The 18567-nt window shown below is 28.3% G+C and overlaps 1 protein-coding gene across 1 annotated transcript; it reads left to right on the plus strand.

The window, feature by feature from the left end:
* Window positions 1–12717: 12717 nt before the first annotated feature.
* LOC114186160 (shaggy-related protein kinase epsilon-like) lies at window positions 12718–17590 on the plus strand. Its single transcript, XM_028074187.2, has 13 exons — window positions 12718–13002; window positions 13642–13884; window positions 14048–14140; window positions 14595–14654; window positions 14774–15046; window positions 15189–15263; window positions 15671–15727; window positions 15809–15949; window positions 16297–16347; window positions 16460–16555; window positions 16666–16749; window positions 16912–17014; window positions 17093–17590. The coding sequence occupies exons 1-13, from the start codon at window positions 12940–12942 to the stop codon at window positions 17152–17154; spliced, it is 1401 nt and encodes a 466-aa protein (XP_027929988.1). The 5' UTR covers window positions 12718–12939; the 3' UTR covers window positions 17155–17590.
* The last annotated feature ends 977 nt before the right edge of the window (window positions 17591–18567 follow it).

An 18567-nucleotide genomic window follows, 5' to 3' on the forward strand; every position in this document is an offset into this window, starting at 1 on the left:
GTCAATCATTCTTAATTATTTGTTGATAACAAAAATCTTCTGACAAACTTCTAAAATTTAACAGTAGAATTGTCATTTGTTTTCTCATTGCGTAAAAGAATAAATTGCATATAATTATGTTGTAATTATATATATATATATATATATATATATATAATTATATATAAAGAGATTCCTTCATGTGTTTACATCTCATAATTCTAACTTTATTTTTTATAATATAATTCCAATTTTATTATTTATAATGTAATTATTTGTTAAATTTTTAAAAATTAACTATTATTTTTACAAGTTTTTGTAAAATTATTTATTTTTTTATTTTTTTTTCTCATATTCATTAACAATTATTTTTTCATATTTTCTCCGTACATTTCACTTTATTTTTGATAAATATAATTTTATTTTGTTTATTAACTTAATAACATTACAATATCATCAATTACTAATATAATATTATACATATTCATAAAATATATATACAGACGTGATAACACCTGTGTTTAAGCTAGTATATATAAAGCTAGCATATATAAAGATTTTGGACAATAAAAAATTGAATGAACTACTTTAACTATATAGAGTTTCTTCTTTACTAAGAAAAAATATATATAATAAGAATAGAGTATTTGAAATATTCTAACATTTAAAAAAAGAATAAAAAATGTACAAGGTACCACTATGTTAGAATATTATTGTTTTAAAATATGTAAGTAGCATAGAGTGTCATTGGTTACCCAGCTGTAACACGAGGAGGTTTGAGCTGATAACAGCCCCTGAATATACTCTCAACCTAATAATATTAATATGGTCCACATATGAGTTATGCTTGACGCTGTTGTAAATTTTGATTTTACATGGTAGTATTTTGTAAATTTATTCGATACTAATGTTTAGACTTTTATTATTATAATATGAATATGAATAATTTTTAATTTTTAACTTTGATAAAAAAATCTGTATTAATTGTACAGAGTATGAATATGAATAATATTTATTTATTTTTTAAAATTTGTTACATGACAGAGATGAATGTGACTTATTTTTAATTTTACAAATTATTATTTTTTCTATTTTTAATTTTGTAACTTATTACATTTAAAACTTTTATAATGATTAACTTTTATTTAATTATTTTTTAATATTTATACAATTATAAATAAAAAAGATATTTTAATATTAAATAATCAACATATTTTTTAAAATTTATTTAATTAATATTTAGTAGATAAATAAGCCAATATACATGTTTTTTTTTTATATGAAACTAAAAACAAAAAGAAATTTCATATCTTCTAAGTATAAAACTAAAATAAAAAAGAATTTTACTTTAAAAATAAAAATGAAATAGTAAAACTGACTGCTAAGATCTCGTTAGTAACTATAAATAAATATAGTTGTATTTATGATCTAAAACAATATGTACAACTCTTTTTTACTTCTTTATGTGGGAATTCTTATTGATGCTAAGAGTAGACATATCAACCGATAAAATCATAATCATCAGCAAATAGTAAGAAAAATCCAACCAATATATCATTATCTTTCTCTCAAAAAGTGTAAGTTCCTCCTATTAACATGGAAACTGAACACAAATATCTGTATTATATATATGTTAGATAAAACTGAAAAGCATATTGTTGATAAAACTAAATAAGTTTTAACTAGAAATAATAAGAGAAGTTGGAAATATATATTCGATTGAAAGTGGGTACTGTTGAGAATAGTGTGAGGTTTGGAAGATTATAAAGTGAATTTGTAAGTGGGAAAGTGACCATTGCTTAAAAAATCAGATGTCCTATCTTAGCTGATAATTACACTTCACAGTTCCAAATAATGTGAATGAATGTGTGGGTAAAAAACCTCTTTTTATAAGTTTCTTCTTCAATCAATTCTTCTCCATTGAAAAATATGCCATGTGTTACCACTTATCGCTCAATCACTGTCTTACACTTCATCCAAATTGCCAATATTATTGTAGACAATTCACCATCACCCTCTTCTTCACTCCCAATTACTCACTCATATGTGGACCCCTTCCCAACAAAACCCTAAATATCTGCTTTTTTCCCTTTATTTCATACTCTATGTGTGTCTGAAACACTTTATTCTATACATAATATATAATATTTTTCGCGAATTTTAAACAAATTTCAAATTAACACGAAACGAATTGGGTTAACAATAAACTTCAATTTCACAAAATTAGTTTGTAAACGAGATTTATATCTCATTTATTAAGTATGACACAAAATTAACTTGTAAATGAAGTTTGTACTTCACTTATAAAGTATAAAATTGTCATATTATTCACTAGAAATGGATTATCCGTTAGCAGTCTGACATGAGTGAATAGAATAAATCTCGTTAGGATAGACTTTTTAAATAATTACTTTGATACCATATTAGCAGTGAATTTAAAGACTAAGCCAATCCCACAAAATCGGTTTATAAGGTAAAATTTGTACCTTATTTATATATTATAAAATTATTTTATTTCTAGTCGATGCGAGACTTCAATCATATCACTCATATTATAATTGATTAATACATACGTATAATAAGGAAGGAGTGAGTGTGAATGGTAAAGGTCGAAATGAGTAGCAAGCCATTTTTGTTTTCCTGATTTATCGAAAGTGAAGGTCCCACTTTTGAATTCACTACACAAAACCATAAACAACCCAATGAACACCGGCCCCAGCAATGCACATATTTTCTTTCAAGAAGCTAATAATTCTTGTATGCATGTTTGGCGATGAGTCTCATGCATGCACACACACATACACAAAATTAAAAAAAGAAGAAGAAAAAAGTACACGTGAGTGAGGATCACAGGATCGAATCCATCTCTCAAATCCCAACACTACTCGAGTTGTTGATGACGATGAAGGTAATAAAGTCAAGAAAATGAAAGGCTATCCGAAAGAGGGAATGGGTGTTTGGTGGGTGTTGTAGTCTAGGACATTATCTTATGGTCCTGTTTTTTTTCATTTTTTTGTTACCATGTAATGTAGTACAGAAGTTACTGGTTTGTGAAAATGGATCTCGAACGTTGTTGTGTTGTGGGTTCCATCGGATGGTTGAAGTAATATTATTGTTATTATTATATATTAAGACAACGATGGGAGGGTTTGGAGGTATTAGATGGAATTGGACAACTACATCTGAGGGGTTATTGAAACCCACGCCCTATCTTCAAATTTGTTTCAGAAATATGTCAAAAGTGTGGCATGAAGTGACCTTGATGGGATTGTCCTACAACTACATCTTCAAACCTTTACCAATTTATTTATTCTCCTCCCTTCAATATTCTACCTATCTCACTCATAAATTATTTAATTCCTATCCTAACATTCCTGTTCATCAATTCAACACAATCTTTTTACCAATTTTTACTTTTGATGTAAATAACTGATTCGATTAATTATTGCTTTGATTAAATTCTTGATTAAAAATTTGAGGTCTTTTAGTGTTCTTACAATAGAGATTGATAAAATTGCTGTGGATAATAAGATAAATCAAAATATATGTGATAATTGTACATCTTATCTGTTAATATATAAATGATCCATACGTAGTTGCAATGATTGAACTGACTTAGAATTTTTATTTATTTAAATTATTTAAAACTGTTAATAGATTTTTTTTAACAGAAATCATAATACACTTTATTATACGAAATTATTCATTCATTAACAAAATATTTATTATTCGCGATTCTGACTGTAATGTCTCATCAATTATTATTATTATTATTATCATTATTATTATTATTATCATATTTCGTATAAAGTAATATATATATATATATATATATATATAATTAAAACATGAAGTATTTACTAATATTATGAGAATGTAAAAGTCTTTCAAATATAAAATATAAAATATGCACCTAATATAATAATTTTAATTACTTTTTTGAAAGCATTATCATTATAGTACAAGAGTTTGTAATATTAAGTGCGTCATATAAGATTGGGTTAATGAAATTAAAACATAATATTATATTATATTGCAGCACCATTATATTACGTATATAATTATATACATCAATTATTTACATCGTAAGAAAAATCTCAGATAAAAATCGTTAGTCAGTATAATAACTGATTTAAATATTAATTTATAAAATAAAAATTATTACTTATTAAAATAATTATTATTATAAATATAAAATTATAATTCAGTTTTTAAATTAGTTTTTAGAATTTAGTTAACAAAAACATTTGTTTCTAAATTATTTTCTAATTAATTAGTAACCAATTTAGCAATTAATAATAATTTTTTATTTATAATAGTGACAATTTTAGTAACCAATAATTTTTTATTTTATAAATTAATATCTAAATTGATCATTATAGTGACTAACAACTTTTTTGTTGCTATAATAGGTTGTTAATGAAACATTTTCATGTGATGTATGAAATTAAAGACTCGTATTTAGTCACATAATTCAATTAGGGATTTTCTTATAGTGTATATAAAGATACATACATAAGTTATACATCTAGGATCCACTACCCACTAAGGATATCTCTAGTAGAAGCATGTAACTACAAAAATGCAGAATAATGATAGGCAAAATTTATCGATAATAAACAAAATCATCGGTAAATTAAAATTTTCAATGACTTGTCAACAATAAAAAATTCATCGATAAATTTTAATAACAAATAGAAAAACCTATTGATATTTATTATTGAATTTTGACCATCGTTGAAATCTATCGATAAAAATCGTGATTGGTCTTTTTCTTCCACATCTTTTTCTTTTTTTTTTCTTCTTCTTCCTCGTTTCCCTCCTCTCCTCCACTGTCATAGTTGTCGTCATGCCCTGGTAATCATTGTTGCCGACTCTTCCTTCTCCTTGTCCTCCTCCATCGTTATTTGTCGTCGCCGCCTCTACGGCTAATGTTGTCGCCTACATAGTTACTCCCACCACTATTGCTATCGCTACCTCCTCTTCCTCCATCTTCTCTTTTTGTTTCTTCCTTTTTTTTTTCTCTTCTTACATTCTTCCAATTAAATTATTTGTTTGACCTAAAAATTGACATTCTTTTACTCACAACTTTTGAATTTAAAAAACTACAATTATCGATCGATGAACTTTCAAAAAATTCAATTACTGATAAATTTACAATAAATTTAAAAAAAAAATCCACTAACAACGAATTTAGCAACAAATTTTTAAAAAATTCAATTATTGACATACTTACTAACAAATTTTACCATGACATGATAAAAGTCCAAAGCGAGAACTTTGAAACCTATTATACGGTAGTATTTATCTTTTGTCGGTAATAAATATTATAAATTATCGACAGATGTTATCAACGAATCAATTATTAATGAGTCTTTTCATTACTAATAACATTTTTAATTTATTAACAAATTTCACCAACAGATCCACTAATAATAGATATTTCTATCAATAATTAATATACAAAAATCTATTAGTAAAATTTTCAAAAAAAAATATTATTTTACACACAAATATTTTTTTATGTGTAAAATTTTGTCGATAATATGATCTTTTCTTATACTATGTCATATATCATGTCATGCATATCGATGTTAACTATATTAAGAACATGTATAATTAACTCTTACCTTTTATTTTATCAAACCATTGAAAACATACATCGCAATATCTATAAACAACATAAATAATCATGTTACAACATTTTTCTTATTAAAAGGTGATTACAACGTATTAACATGTTGTGGTTTGAAAAAATCTTCTCATTTAAATAACCTCGTCACTATAAATAAGGGCACACATTTAGTTAGAGCAACACACTCATTACTTAATACTTAACCAAAAGACAACTTGAAAGCAACATCCTTTCATGATTCTCCTTGACTTCATTGCTTCCAAATTATATCAACACGCTCCAGTGACTATCATAATTTTAGAAAATATCTAACAAATTAAAAAAAAAAAAAAATACTTCAACATCTAGTCACAACTTAAGCGCCTAGACCATGTGTCTCAAACTCTCACATCAAAAACACGTGTACATCACCCTTGCGTCATGCTTAAGCATTAAAAAACAATGCTTGAATAAAAATATCATATTGATTGAACATCTGAATGTCTTATAACACTAATTAGTTAAAGGTTGTGAATGTCAATTGACACTAAAAGATATTTTTATTATTATATTTTTTATCGTTTATGTGTTAGTATTACTTACTAGTAAAATATTTTGATATTATTCGGACAACCATGTATTTTCAAAATTAATATATTAAAATAAGTATCTTGTTTTAAAATAGTTTGTTTTTGGAAAAATGAGTTAACATGTGGAATCTGGGCCTACGGATTCATGTATTGACTTTCATTCCGTATGGAGAAGAATGGCGTAAATGGGTTTTGAAGACGGTGATGTTGTTGTGCATTTAGGAATCCTAAAAACTACACATTCACGTGGCTTAGCTATTATCTTTGTTGCTTCCTTACACCTTCATATTATCACTGTTTCTCACATATTCAATTCAAACAAATTGGTTCAAGTTTTTTTTCGATGGTATCAAATTCATTTTAATATCACATTAGAATCATAAAAATTCATCTTAATTAAAATTTTGGCCTATCATATGCCACCTCCTGCTGTCAGGTCCCTCTCAATTTTTATCTAGGACGGATCTTCATGTAGGGATCAATTTTTTTTATATGTATAAATTAGTATATAATTTAAAACATATATTTTATATATATTTGACTCTTCAAATATTTTTATATATCTATAGAAAGGTTTTGGTACCGAAAATATTCATCAAAGATGAATCACTAATTCTCACACCTGATATTCTGAGTGTAAGGAGATGTGTGAGAAATTACACATAGAGATCCAAACACACACTATGTATTTGTTAAACATTGATTATACTGATTCTTTCTGATTGGTCTTACTTCTCATTTGCTCAATAAACAACTCAAACATATTTGAATATATGACACTAATAGATTTGGATAAACTCACTTATTTCCTTATTCAATTATCTTTTAGAGGATTTTTTGTATTTTTGGATCATTTTGATCATGAATTTGTAATATAGAGTCCGTTGAATTTTTTTTTTAAATTAAGTTAAGTCGTCATGGGGAGGAACGACATTAAAGGTGAAGTCGTCCTCCCCTCAACCGATTTCTTATTCTTTTTTTTTTGAAAAAGCAATGTCGTAAGGCAAACTATGATTTCTGCACATCTAAGAGTGAATCGTCGTCTCATATAATGATTTCATTTAGTTTTTCTTTTTAACGTTGTTGCAGTTTTATTTTATTTTTTCAAATTGTTCACTTTTCAATTTTTTTAACCTTGTAATTTTTATATATTTTTCTTACAAAATTTTGGTAACAGTAGAGATTATATTTATTTTTTGGTAATTACTTTTTATTGGTACAATAAATTAATTTAATAAAATATATTAGATAATAAAAATGACATAATAAAAATTACGTAATAATGTTAAACTATATTAATGTTTATTTTTATTCTAATTTAATTGTTTTTACCACTTATTGTTAAAAAAAAAAACCTAAAAGTGAAGTCGTCATCTATGAAGACAATTTCACTATTCACATGAACAAAAATTGGTCTCGTCCTTAACGACTTTAGTTTTTGAAAAAAAAAAATATAAAACCGGTTGGATGGAGGACGACTTCACCTTTAATGTCATCCTCCATCCTGACGACTTGATTCTGTTTCGCAAAACATAAAATAAAATTAGACGGACCCTTTTTTACAAATTGAAGTTAAAATCGACCTCCAAATACAAAAAAAAAGCCATCTTTTAGATCATTGAATTATAAGGCATCTTTAATTTTAGATATTATTGAACTATCTTTTAGACCATTAAATTATAAAGCATATTTAATTTTAGATATTATAGTCGTTGGTGGGAAAGCCTATTTATCTAGAAAACATTTGATCGTTACAAACTTTTTAGGACACAATGTAGATGAACATTGCATGTGGTCTATTAGACTCTTTAGCGTGATAATTGTTAGACACTAAATGGATTCTTAATTTGTTACAAATATTCATTAGAGTATTCAGACAAATAAATCACATTCAAACAAATAAACACTTGTGATAAAAACTTAAAGATGGTTCTATTTTACTAGACCATTTGGGATCCCAACAACAGAACTTGGAATATTTGAGTGCAGAAGTTTTGTGCAATTTTGCTTTAATTTTGACAAAAATCATGATTAATTTCTTAAATGTGAAGAAAATTCTTATATATCTTTTGTACTATTATACATTTTTAAAGAATAATATTAGCATTTAATTTATATATTGTAATTCTTTTAGTTTGGTCTACTACTACTACTACTAGTTCAGTGTTTCAAACCTAGTCGAGAGCACAACGCCACTGAAACATGTTTGACAAATGGTGTCTCTATCTCTGGCAAGTTGCATGCACCTTTTGATGTCTGTCTCACTCTCATCATGTCCTATCTACACCCTACACATTGGATATCCTTAACACTCAAACTCTTCTCATTAATGTTCCCAACACAATGGCCATCATTTCTAACAACACACCACTCACTTTTACGTAATACAATTAATTTATGACGTGCATATGTTCATACAAATTGGTGTAAACTGAAACAGTAGTTACGAAACTGTGGTAAGAAAATCGGTTTGCAAAACTTGGCATGCTTTGTTTCTCTGTTTGTTAAAACATTTTAGATCAAACAGTTTTATTTTGTTCAGCAAACATCTCATATCTTCATCTATACCTGCATTAACCCAAAGATTCATGTCATAAACTTGTGTCTGATGTATGTCATGATGTTGCAATTCAGACGAGGTTTATAAATATATACAAGTTCAAAGTTCATGCATTAACTAAGTATAACAATTTTATTACGTGATCCAAACTCAAATATTCAAAAGAAAAAGCAAATTTGCATTGCATTGCCTCAATTGGGTTGTTTATGCAGCATGCATGCTTGCTGCATATGAATAAAATAAAGACACAATTTAGAATAGTTTGTGATGTTAGTTTCCATGTAGGAGAAGTAAGTAATGAGCGTAAAAGTTGATGTAAAACAGAGACAGTGAATGGTTGAATTGGAATTAAGTTGATGAAATTGTGTGTGTTGTTTTGAATAGAGGAGAAGCAGAGGGTAGAATTGATGAGGTTGGTTTTGGTTTGTATATATGTGTACCCTGAGGAGGTAGATTAGGCACATGGGTTTCTTGTGGTAGGTCAAATGCTAGGACCCCTCTATTCTATAGGGACAAATAACACAATTGTCACTATAGTCTCCACAACACTCCAAAAACAACATACAAACCACTACACTACACTATTATTGCTTACACAAGTTGCTATCTTGCCTTTAAACTTTTTTCTTCTCATCATGGGAATGTTTTTCCAAGATGCCTTTCTTTCTCACTATTTGGATCAACTTGTAGATATAACAAGTAGACTAGTAGGACTAATATGCAAGTTAACCCTCATTTCTTTTTTGAAGTCATAAAGTGGTCGGATCGAAGAAAAATGATTAAAATATCGTAAGTTCGATCATTTGTTAATAATTTGAAGAAATAAGATTGGTTTAGTAAATTTGAAAGGAAAGATAAAAGAGATTATAAATTCAACTCCTTCCTAACAAAAAAAAAAATAACAACTAATATTTATCGATAAAAAAAATATTTCTTTCTCTTTTAACTTTGAAAACTAGTTTAATTTAAACTCTTTTTTTCACTTCATCGTTGATTTTATTCATTATAAAACACACAAGTCAAAAGTTATTCAATTTGAATTTGTTAACTCTGTTAAAAGTTATTTGAAAGATAACTTATTTGGTCGATTATACAGTTTTTTTTACAGTGACAAGATAAGATAATTAACTTTTTTTTAGAAAAGATGACATTTTTAAATAAAAGGAACAGACCGAAGAAAGAAAAAGAAATAGCGGAACCTTGGTAGCCCAGAACATATAATTTTCATATAGGTAGCCCAACCCATCCTATTCATGACCCATGACCCAATAGCCCATTATTTATGACCCATGACCCTCTAATTTCAAAATGTCTATTTTAGCCTGGGGTCAACAGTAAAAACTCTAAACCTAATTTTCCTTCCCATTTACTCTTGGGCCGCACCTCCCTCCCTCTGTTTTCACATCCCCTCTTCGTCTTGCACCTTCTTCCATTTTTTGTGTTGTTGAAAACTTCATCAAGTTAGATATAACATGCAAAAAAATTAAAAAAAGTACTATAAATGGTGGAGGAGAAGGAATTTTGGGGAAGAAAAATATGGTGCTGTAAGAGGCTCAGTGTGTGTTTTGTAGATTTTAGAACACCCAATTCGGAATGTATTTTGAATTTAGAAATATATTCAAAAATACTTATTTTAATAAAATATTTTTATATTCTGAATTAGGTGTTTTTAAATGTATTTTTAAATCTAAAAATATTTTTTGAAATATTTAATTTAGAAAATATAAAAATAAAATTTCGAAATGTGTGTTTCAAACTATTTTCAGATGTGAAATTATTTTTCAGAATATTTATTCTAGAACTTTTTTATATTCCAAATCCAAAAGTATTTCTAGAATAGTGATTTCAGAATATTAAAAAGAATTCTAAAACAAGTGTTCTGGAAAATATTTCTAGATTTGAAAATACTTTTTGAAACATTTATTTCAGAATATACTTTTTTATTATTTCTAGAAATGTCAATTTGGTTGAAAGATAAATAATTTTATATGTCTAATGATGACATCTAACTACGATTTGAATATAGTCATTTTATGTAAATTTAACAAAACAAAACTCTAAAAGACCTTTTTGTAAGTAGATCAAGTGTTATCTCTTTTTAATGATTGGTATATATGAAACAAAGTTTCAAACCAATATATAAACATAGTGTATTGATTTTTTTTAAATAATACATTAAATATGATAATATATCTTTTCAATTAAAGTCACTTTTATCAACGAATGAAAAAGGATAGAAGTTAACTCTAGCAATACGAGAATACAACAACTACTTCAAAATTACATTAACTTATGTTTCTCTACTATTTAATTTTTCATTATTTCTCAAGCATATCTATTGTATATTCTATGGAGAAACTCAGAGCATAACTTTGAAAACTAAGTTCCCCCAATAGGAAAACGTATGAATTAAATAAATCAAAAAATCAATGTTGGAAAAAATTACTAAAAAAAGAAAGTCATGATGGAGGTTAGTAAATCGTTGAATCTTTGATCAATTCTTTCATCGCTTGAATTTCTATATTAAAAGACATTGACTAGCGTAACTATTTTTGTATTATTCTTTCTTATAGACATAAAAAATACTTTGCTTTTTCTTTCTCTTACCATAAAAAATGTGAGACATCTAAATAAGTTAAATTAAAAAATAATGGATGAAAAGTATGGAGACTATTAAAAAAATGCTTTATTACCTTTAATATTTTTGTGTCATATTGGGATTCTTCAATAATGTTATTACAAATCTTCAATTGTGGAGCGTATTAACGTAAACATTTTCAAAGGCATTTTTTTTTTCAAGTGATTAAAATCTGAAGTGTTTTTTTTTTTAAAAAAGTTGTAATGAGATTGTTTTTTGAAATATTAATATTCATTAAGTCATAGTTAATCTTGGATGCAATTTATATATGGATAATTTTTAGCAAAATACTTCCTTTTAACTATATTTTTATCCAGTTCTTATTAACAAGATAATACCTCTTTTTTTTTTCATTTTTCATGAATTGAAACCACTTCCCATCTGTTAAAACAAATTATTATTTTGTTATTTTTTTTAAAACTACAAAAGGAAATTAACCTTTTTTTATGATATTTGTTTTGTAAAGTAAAAATAGTGATATCTCAATATATTTAGAACCTAATGAATAATTATAATGATTTTTTACATGTTTTTAAATTAAACAAGTGTTGCTTGTGAGTGCCAGATTATTATCCTCTATTACTGTTCTTTAAATAATAAAATGAGGCACAAAAACATGTAAAACAATTTGTTATATATAATTAATCTTATTTTATATTAATAAAATGACAATGTACACCTCCTTTAGAAAAAGTTAATTTGCATATAGAAAACATTTAATTTTACTTACGTGTTAGACAAGGAAATATAAGAAAACATTTTAGGAGTTATGTTATTTGTTCATTAATTAGAAAAATACCATTGTTGGTTTTACATAGCAAAATGGCATATAATTTAGATGGAAAAAATCCATAAAAATTATGTAATTTAACATTCCTATTAGATGCTTACATACAATAATGTTAAAAAAAATCAAATTCAAACTAAAATTAATAAACAGAATTGTCAACTAAAATTGTTTTGCTTTTCAAACTTTGTCCTGTATTGTCCTAAAATGGCGCATGATTCACAGTAGAAACACGATAATTCCTCCAAATATTCCGTTTATACCTCATACCTGTTTGAAGAATCCTTTTCTATTATTTCACCAAAAATCAAGGGTTTTTTGGTAACTGCAACAACCAATACCAACTTTTGTGTCAAAACGAGAAGATCGAAACGGTCCAATCTGCATCAACGATTGATGGATGGTCCAAATTTTACGTTTGACTGAGGTACAGACTTTGAAGCTGGAATGATTGGAATTGATGGAAGTTTGACCATAGAAATTTGAGAATTTGAATAACTAATTGTTAAAAAAAAACTGAAAATTCCACCTGGCACCCAAATTTGAGAAAGTGGGTTCATAAGATCTGTGTTGTTTGGCTCCATTTTCGCTTTCATCTTCTTCATCATTTTGTATTTGCAGAAAGCTGTTGTAGGAGAAGAGAGAGAAACTTCTCTCTCTTTCTCTTTGCTTCTTCATTTTTTTGACAAAAAAAAACAAAAATTGGTGGGATTTGAGGGTGCTTAGGTTGTTGATTGAGTTGCGTTGTTGGGGTTGGAAGAATCTATTATTATGAATATGATGCGAAGGTTGAAAAGCATTGCTTCTGGGAGGACTTCCGTTTCATCAGATTCTGTAAGCTTAACATCCTTTGGTTTTTTCTTCCCCATCAAAAGCTTTAATTTTTGTTTTTTATGGAGGAAGGTCCTTTTCCATTAGGTTGTTGTTTGCAAAATTGAAAAACTAATTTTGATCCAGAAACAAGAAATCAACATGTTCATTGATTTGGATTATCTGGATTATACTTGTTGTGGGTAACATTTTTTTTCTTTATTTTTTCATAATATGGTTATGAATTTGATTTAGCACCCAGATGTGAGTGTTTCCTTTTTGCCTAGGTAATTGTGGTTTTGATACTTCTTTTGTTTTTTGTTTTTCATATATCGGTTTTGTGATATAGCTTTATTTGATTTAAGATGGTTTATGATCTGACCATTTGTGTGTTCATTGCTGTTGTTTTATTTATATATTTGTGTTTTGGATTCGATCAATTGTCAAAGCTAATGAAGGCACAACCATTGTGTTAGTTTTACATGTTTGTATTAGTTTTGTGTTGGTTTGTTGGACATTGTCATGGTAAAATCAATTTGATTTTTGCGAGAACTATGATAAGTCTAACTACGTGGCAAGTTGGGAAAATGTTGTTTACCTTGGAGTTCAATTTGTTCTTCCATTTTTAATGCCTGGTAAAAAATGCCAACCATTTCTTTTCAGGGAGGTGATTGTACCACAAAAAGACCTAAGTTTGATCAAGGAACAGAAGAAATGGTCAATGAGGAAACAGATTCTATTGAGAAATGTGGAAATGATAACGAGCAGTATGGAGATGCATCGGCCGAAAGTGTTAATTCCAATATTGCTACAACCAGATCTGAGAAGTCGGGTTATGATCAACTTCCAAAGGAATTAAATGAAATGAAAATTGGAGACGACAAAGGAAAAAATAACAATGAAAAGGTACTTTATGTGATTCATTTTTCTTGTTTTCTTACTTTTGATATTTGGTCATTACTATTATAGTTCCCGAAAGGTAAAATCATTTATGAATATTTTGTATCCTTTGCAAAGTTGTTTCTTTTAAATGCAATCGTTGAGTTTGATAAAAAATTTGCTTGTGCAGGATATGGAAGCTACTATTGTAAATGGTAATGGAACAGAAACAGGCCAAATAATTACAACTGTTATCGGTGGTCGAGATGGACAACCAAAGCGGGTATTGTTTCCATGAGTTCCTCCTTACTTGATCTTTTACTACCCTATTTGTAAATCTTATTTGATTGAGTTAGATTCTTATAATCCCTTTTCTTAAATTTATTATTTATGTATTAGTATTACCCTACCTGTTATATATTATTAAAAAGAGTATACGGTGAAAGAATATCACTTCTGTAGTTTTGATTTATTTTTTGTTGCTTGGGTATTGAAAATTAGATTGTTTATTGTAAAATTTCACTAGTTGGTATTGTGAAAAAACTTTCCTACTATGTTTGTAACTTACCTTATCAGTGCTTTCTATTTACTATGGGACAAAGTATTGTAACTACAGCATATTTGGTTTAGGTAGAATATTCTTTTTACTTTGCTGTCACAAATGTATAACTACTTGTGTTAATGACTTGCTATGAAAATACTTTTGCATTGATTAACTTTATTTTTGCCTGGTTCAGACAATCTCATACATGGCAGAACGCATAGTTGGCACAGGTTCTTTTGGTGTTGTTTATCAGGTATTTATATTTGATTTGCAGTATTTCTTCACTTGTAATGGTTGAACCATTGCTTCAGTGTTCTCTGTATTTGTCAAGTTACATTTTTGCTTATCCACTTTGCCTTGAATATACTGTAGGCCAAGTGCATTGAAACTGGTGAAGCAGTTGCTATAAAAAAAGTATTGCAAGACAAGAGATATAAGAATAGGGAACTACAGGTTATGCGTATACTTGACCATATCAATGTTCTCAGACTAAAGCACTGTTTCTACTCAGCGGCAGAGAAAGATGAGTTGTACCTTAACCTAGTTTTGGAGTATGTGCCTGAAACGGTCTACAGAGTTTCCAAGCACTATATCAGAATGCACCAACATATGCCTATCATTTATGTGCAACTGTATTTGTACCAGGTAATTGTGAATTTATTAATTGACCTTTTTTCATTAAATTTTGGTTATGAATTTCCTTGGTTGTGTTTGTAGTAATTAGTTATTTGCTTTGAGCTTATAACTTTTGTGCTTTTATTGAATGATTATGCTAAAACTCTTGTAGATATGTCGGGGTTTAAATTATTTGCATCACGTGATTGGAGTCTGTCATAGGGACATCAAACCCCAGAATCTATTGGTAAGAACTTTTTTTTCTTTAAAATTTCTTGTTTGTTAAATGTATTTTATATATTTCTTGAAAGCACAAGAAAAAATCATTAGAAGTATCATGTTTAATATCACTAATTGAATCAATTGATCAAAAATTTGGATGCTAAACTTCATTTAAATTTTTCCTGGGGGCAGACGTTTTTAAAATATCGATATCCTGTATGTTTTTGGTTGGAAGAAAAGCTAGGTTCTGAGTAAACTGTGCCTCATGCTGTTTAATTTGTTGTTCTCGTTGATAATGTGGAAGGGCTGAGTTGATCTACTCATTATAGATTATGCTTTTTCGATAATGATCATTTTGACTCTGTTTACTTCTTGGATCTCTTCTTTATAATACCATAGTGTATTAAACTGACACGTGATTGCATTTCACAGGTTAATCCCCAGAGTCATCAGTTAAAGATATGTGATTTTGGTAGTGCAAAGATGTTGGTATGTTTCTTTTGTTTTTCCTTAACAATATGAAGTCATACAATAGTTTGTGCCTGAGCTTGTGATATTATCGTGCTTTAGGTGCCTGGTGAACCCAACATATCATACATATGCTCGCGGTATTACAGAGCTCCAGAGCTTATATTTGGTGCAACAGAATACACAACTGCTATTGATATTTGGTCTGCTGGTTGTGTTATGGCTGAGCTTCTTCTAGGACATGTGAGAATTTATATTAATCCTCTCTCCATCTCATACGTAGAGAAAATTTCAATTTTTGTAAAAATTACATTTCCACGAAGTTCCCTGTGTGAGAATTCTTTTGGTGATATTTGCAATTCATACTGCTATATTGTATTTTGATGGATACTTGTTTGTCTCAAAAGGTTCTCTTGTTTTCTTCTTTGGTACTCAAATACTGCAAGAAGTAACAACATACAATGAACTTAATACCAATTGTATCCAATGTGTTTTTAGTAGAAGATAACTTCATCCCAGCAAGCACTAGTATTGAATAAATGACATGTTCTCAGAGTGATGCTTATCTGTGATTGTGTTTTTCTTTGCAGCCAATGTTTCCTGGAGAGAGTGGGGTTGATCAGTTGGTTGAGATCATTAAGGTAAAATTTCTCATGTTCTTTATCCTTTTTGCTTGAACATATGTTTTTGTCTTGAGCATTGCATCCTATTGGCTTTGGTTCTTCAATCTGAGTATAGTTATGTGTACTGCAGATCTTGGGAACACCAACCAGAGAAGAAATAAAGTGCATGAATCCAAATTACACTGAATTTAAGTTTCCTCAGATAAAAGCTCACCCGTGGCACAAGGTTAGCAGTTATTTACTTCTCTGTGCCCGTGGAGACTATGCAATTCGTAATTACTTGAGAAATACTTGCAATTGGAGATCTGATTTGACCACTCTGTATATTTATATCAGGTTTTCCACAAGAAGATGCCAACAGAAGCAGTGGATCTAGTGTCGAGGATGCTTCAGTATTCACCAAATCTACGTTGCACTGCTGTAAGAAGTTAACTAGCTTTTACAAATGTTACCCTTAGCAGCTTAATTGTATATATGAAGATCAACTACATCATACTTAACTTCATCCATCCTTGTACACAGTTTGATATTATTAAAACTAGGAAGATAGATATTGAGTTGTGTATGTTCATTGTGTTGCAGTTGGAGGCTTGTGCACACCCTTTCTTTGATGATCTGCGAGACCCAAATGCATGCTTGCCAAATGGTCGACCACTGCCTCCGTTGTTTGATTTCAGTGCACAAGGTAAGGAAGTGATAATGCAAGTGTGTTGAGTTAAATTAAATATTGTGTTTTCCATTACTTACAGTGAAAAAAATGCAGAACTAGTAGGCACAACGGAGGAGTTGCGTCAGCGTCTGATTCCTGATCATGCAAGAAGTTGAACAAATGATTCAGCATTGTAAATGGGATTTTGGATGAATAGATAACCACACCAGCAATGCTACTTTCCCTAACAGTCTAGGTCTCTGCTGTCCATCCTACACAATCATATGACTATTCAGGTTATAGGAACCTTAAAGCCATATATACAATGCAACCTCTTGGTGACAATCTGATGAATGAAGTAGATCTGCCTGGTGATATAGGGTTGCAATCATTTTTTAACTAGTTTATGATTGATTCATGTATGCACCAGCTGTATAAGATAATCAGTTCTTACTATTCTTTGCTCATGTTTCATATAGTTCAGGCTGCTTCTTCTTAAGGTGGACTATGTGGAATTATAAGATGAGTAGGCATCTTTTTTCTTTTTTTTCGGCTCCTATTTATTGTGTATTTCATTCTTTGTAATAACATAAAAAAAAAATCTTCCTTTTATTCTCTATCTTATGTTTCCTTCTACTAATAACTGCTAACCATTCTTTTTCTGACAAATGTCTATATGCATCAAGTTCTTAATAATATATTCTAGAACAAGGTTTATTTCTTCATGTATATATGTTCTCACTTCAATCATTGGAATAGAGAATGAGCTTACTCTTGATGTTAGGGTTGTTTCAACCCTTACAACATGAATCTAACCATAAAGAAAATAAAAAAGCAATGAGAGAATTTAGACTACAGAGAATAAAAAAATTACCCCTATTTAAAATTTTGATAGTTCCATCTAAATCTATCTTTCGTTATTTCATCAAAAATTAAATATAATCATACAACTGAAAGTATTAGCTCAGAAAAAATATTAGAAAAGTTAGAGTTTAGAGGGATGAAAATTTAAATACATTATTCTCTAAACCAATGGTAGTTAATATCAAAATAAAGACATTGAACCTGAAATGCAATAAAATAAGGTTTTTTTTTTTCTTGCGTAAATATACCATTCGAAATTATAAAAAAATAAAATCCTAATACATATAACAATTGACGATACTATGTTATTAAAATATAACAATAAAATAAAATAAATAAAAATTGAATAAATAATAATGTCTGTCAGATTATTCCGTACATGATTTTTTATGACAAATTTTAAAATGTATACCAAGATAATAGGGTTAAAACATTTGTTAATTAGTTAATTTTTTTTGTTACATCGTTTTTTTTAATATTTTTTTGTAATTATGTGTTCAATTGAATTAATGAGCCACGTGTAAGATTTAAAGCAATATTTGGTTTTCAATTAAAAAACCACGTATATAAGATTTGTTTGTTTTTCAATTCCTTGTTCCCAAATAATAATTTCCAGTTCATTGGATCAAATTCATGAATAGAAATGGTGTTTGACTTTCTTAAAAAGCGGTCAATTTTTATTGAATATTTTGCTTATAAATCTCTTGAAACATGCTCTCCATCTA

The sequence above is a fragment of the Vigna unguiculata genome, chromosome 5 (genome assembly GCF_037176805.1).
Source record: "Vigna unguiculata cultivar grain cowpea cultivar isolate G323 ecotype 2 chromosome 5, ASM3717680v1, whole genome shotgun sequence".
Taxonomy (NCBI): Eukaryota; Viridiplantae; Streptophyta; class Magnoliopsida; order Fabales; family Fabaceae; genus Vigna; species Vigna unguiculata.

Excerpts from the sequence above, each read along its gene's own strand:
- LOC114186160 (XM_028074187.2), top strand. The coding sequence starts at position 12,940 with ATGAATATGATGCGAAGGTTGAAAAGCATTGCTTCTGGGAGGACTTCC. Across the intron at positions 13,003-13,641 it reads CTTCCGTTTCATCAGATTCT|GGAGGTGATTGTACCACAAA; the intron begins GTAAGCTTAACA and ends ATTTCTTTTCAG. Across the intron at positions 14,141-14,594 it reads GAGATGGACAACCAAAGCGG|ACAATCTCATACATGGCAGA; the intron begins GTATTGTTTCCA and ends TGCCTGGTTCAG.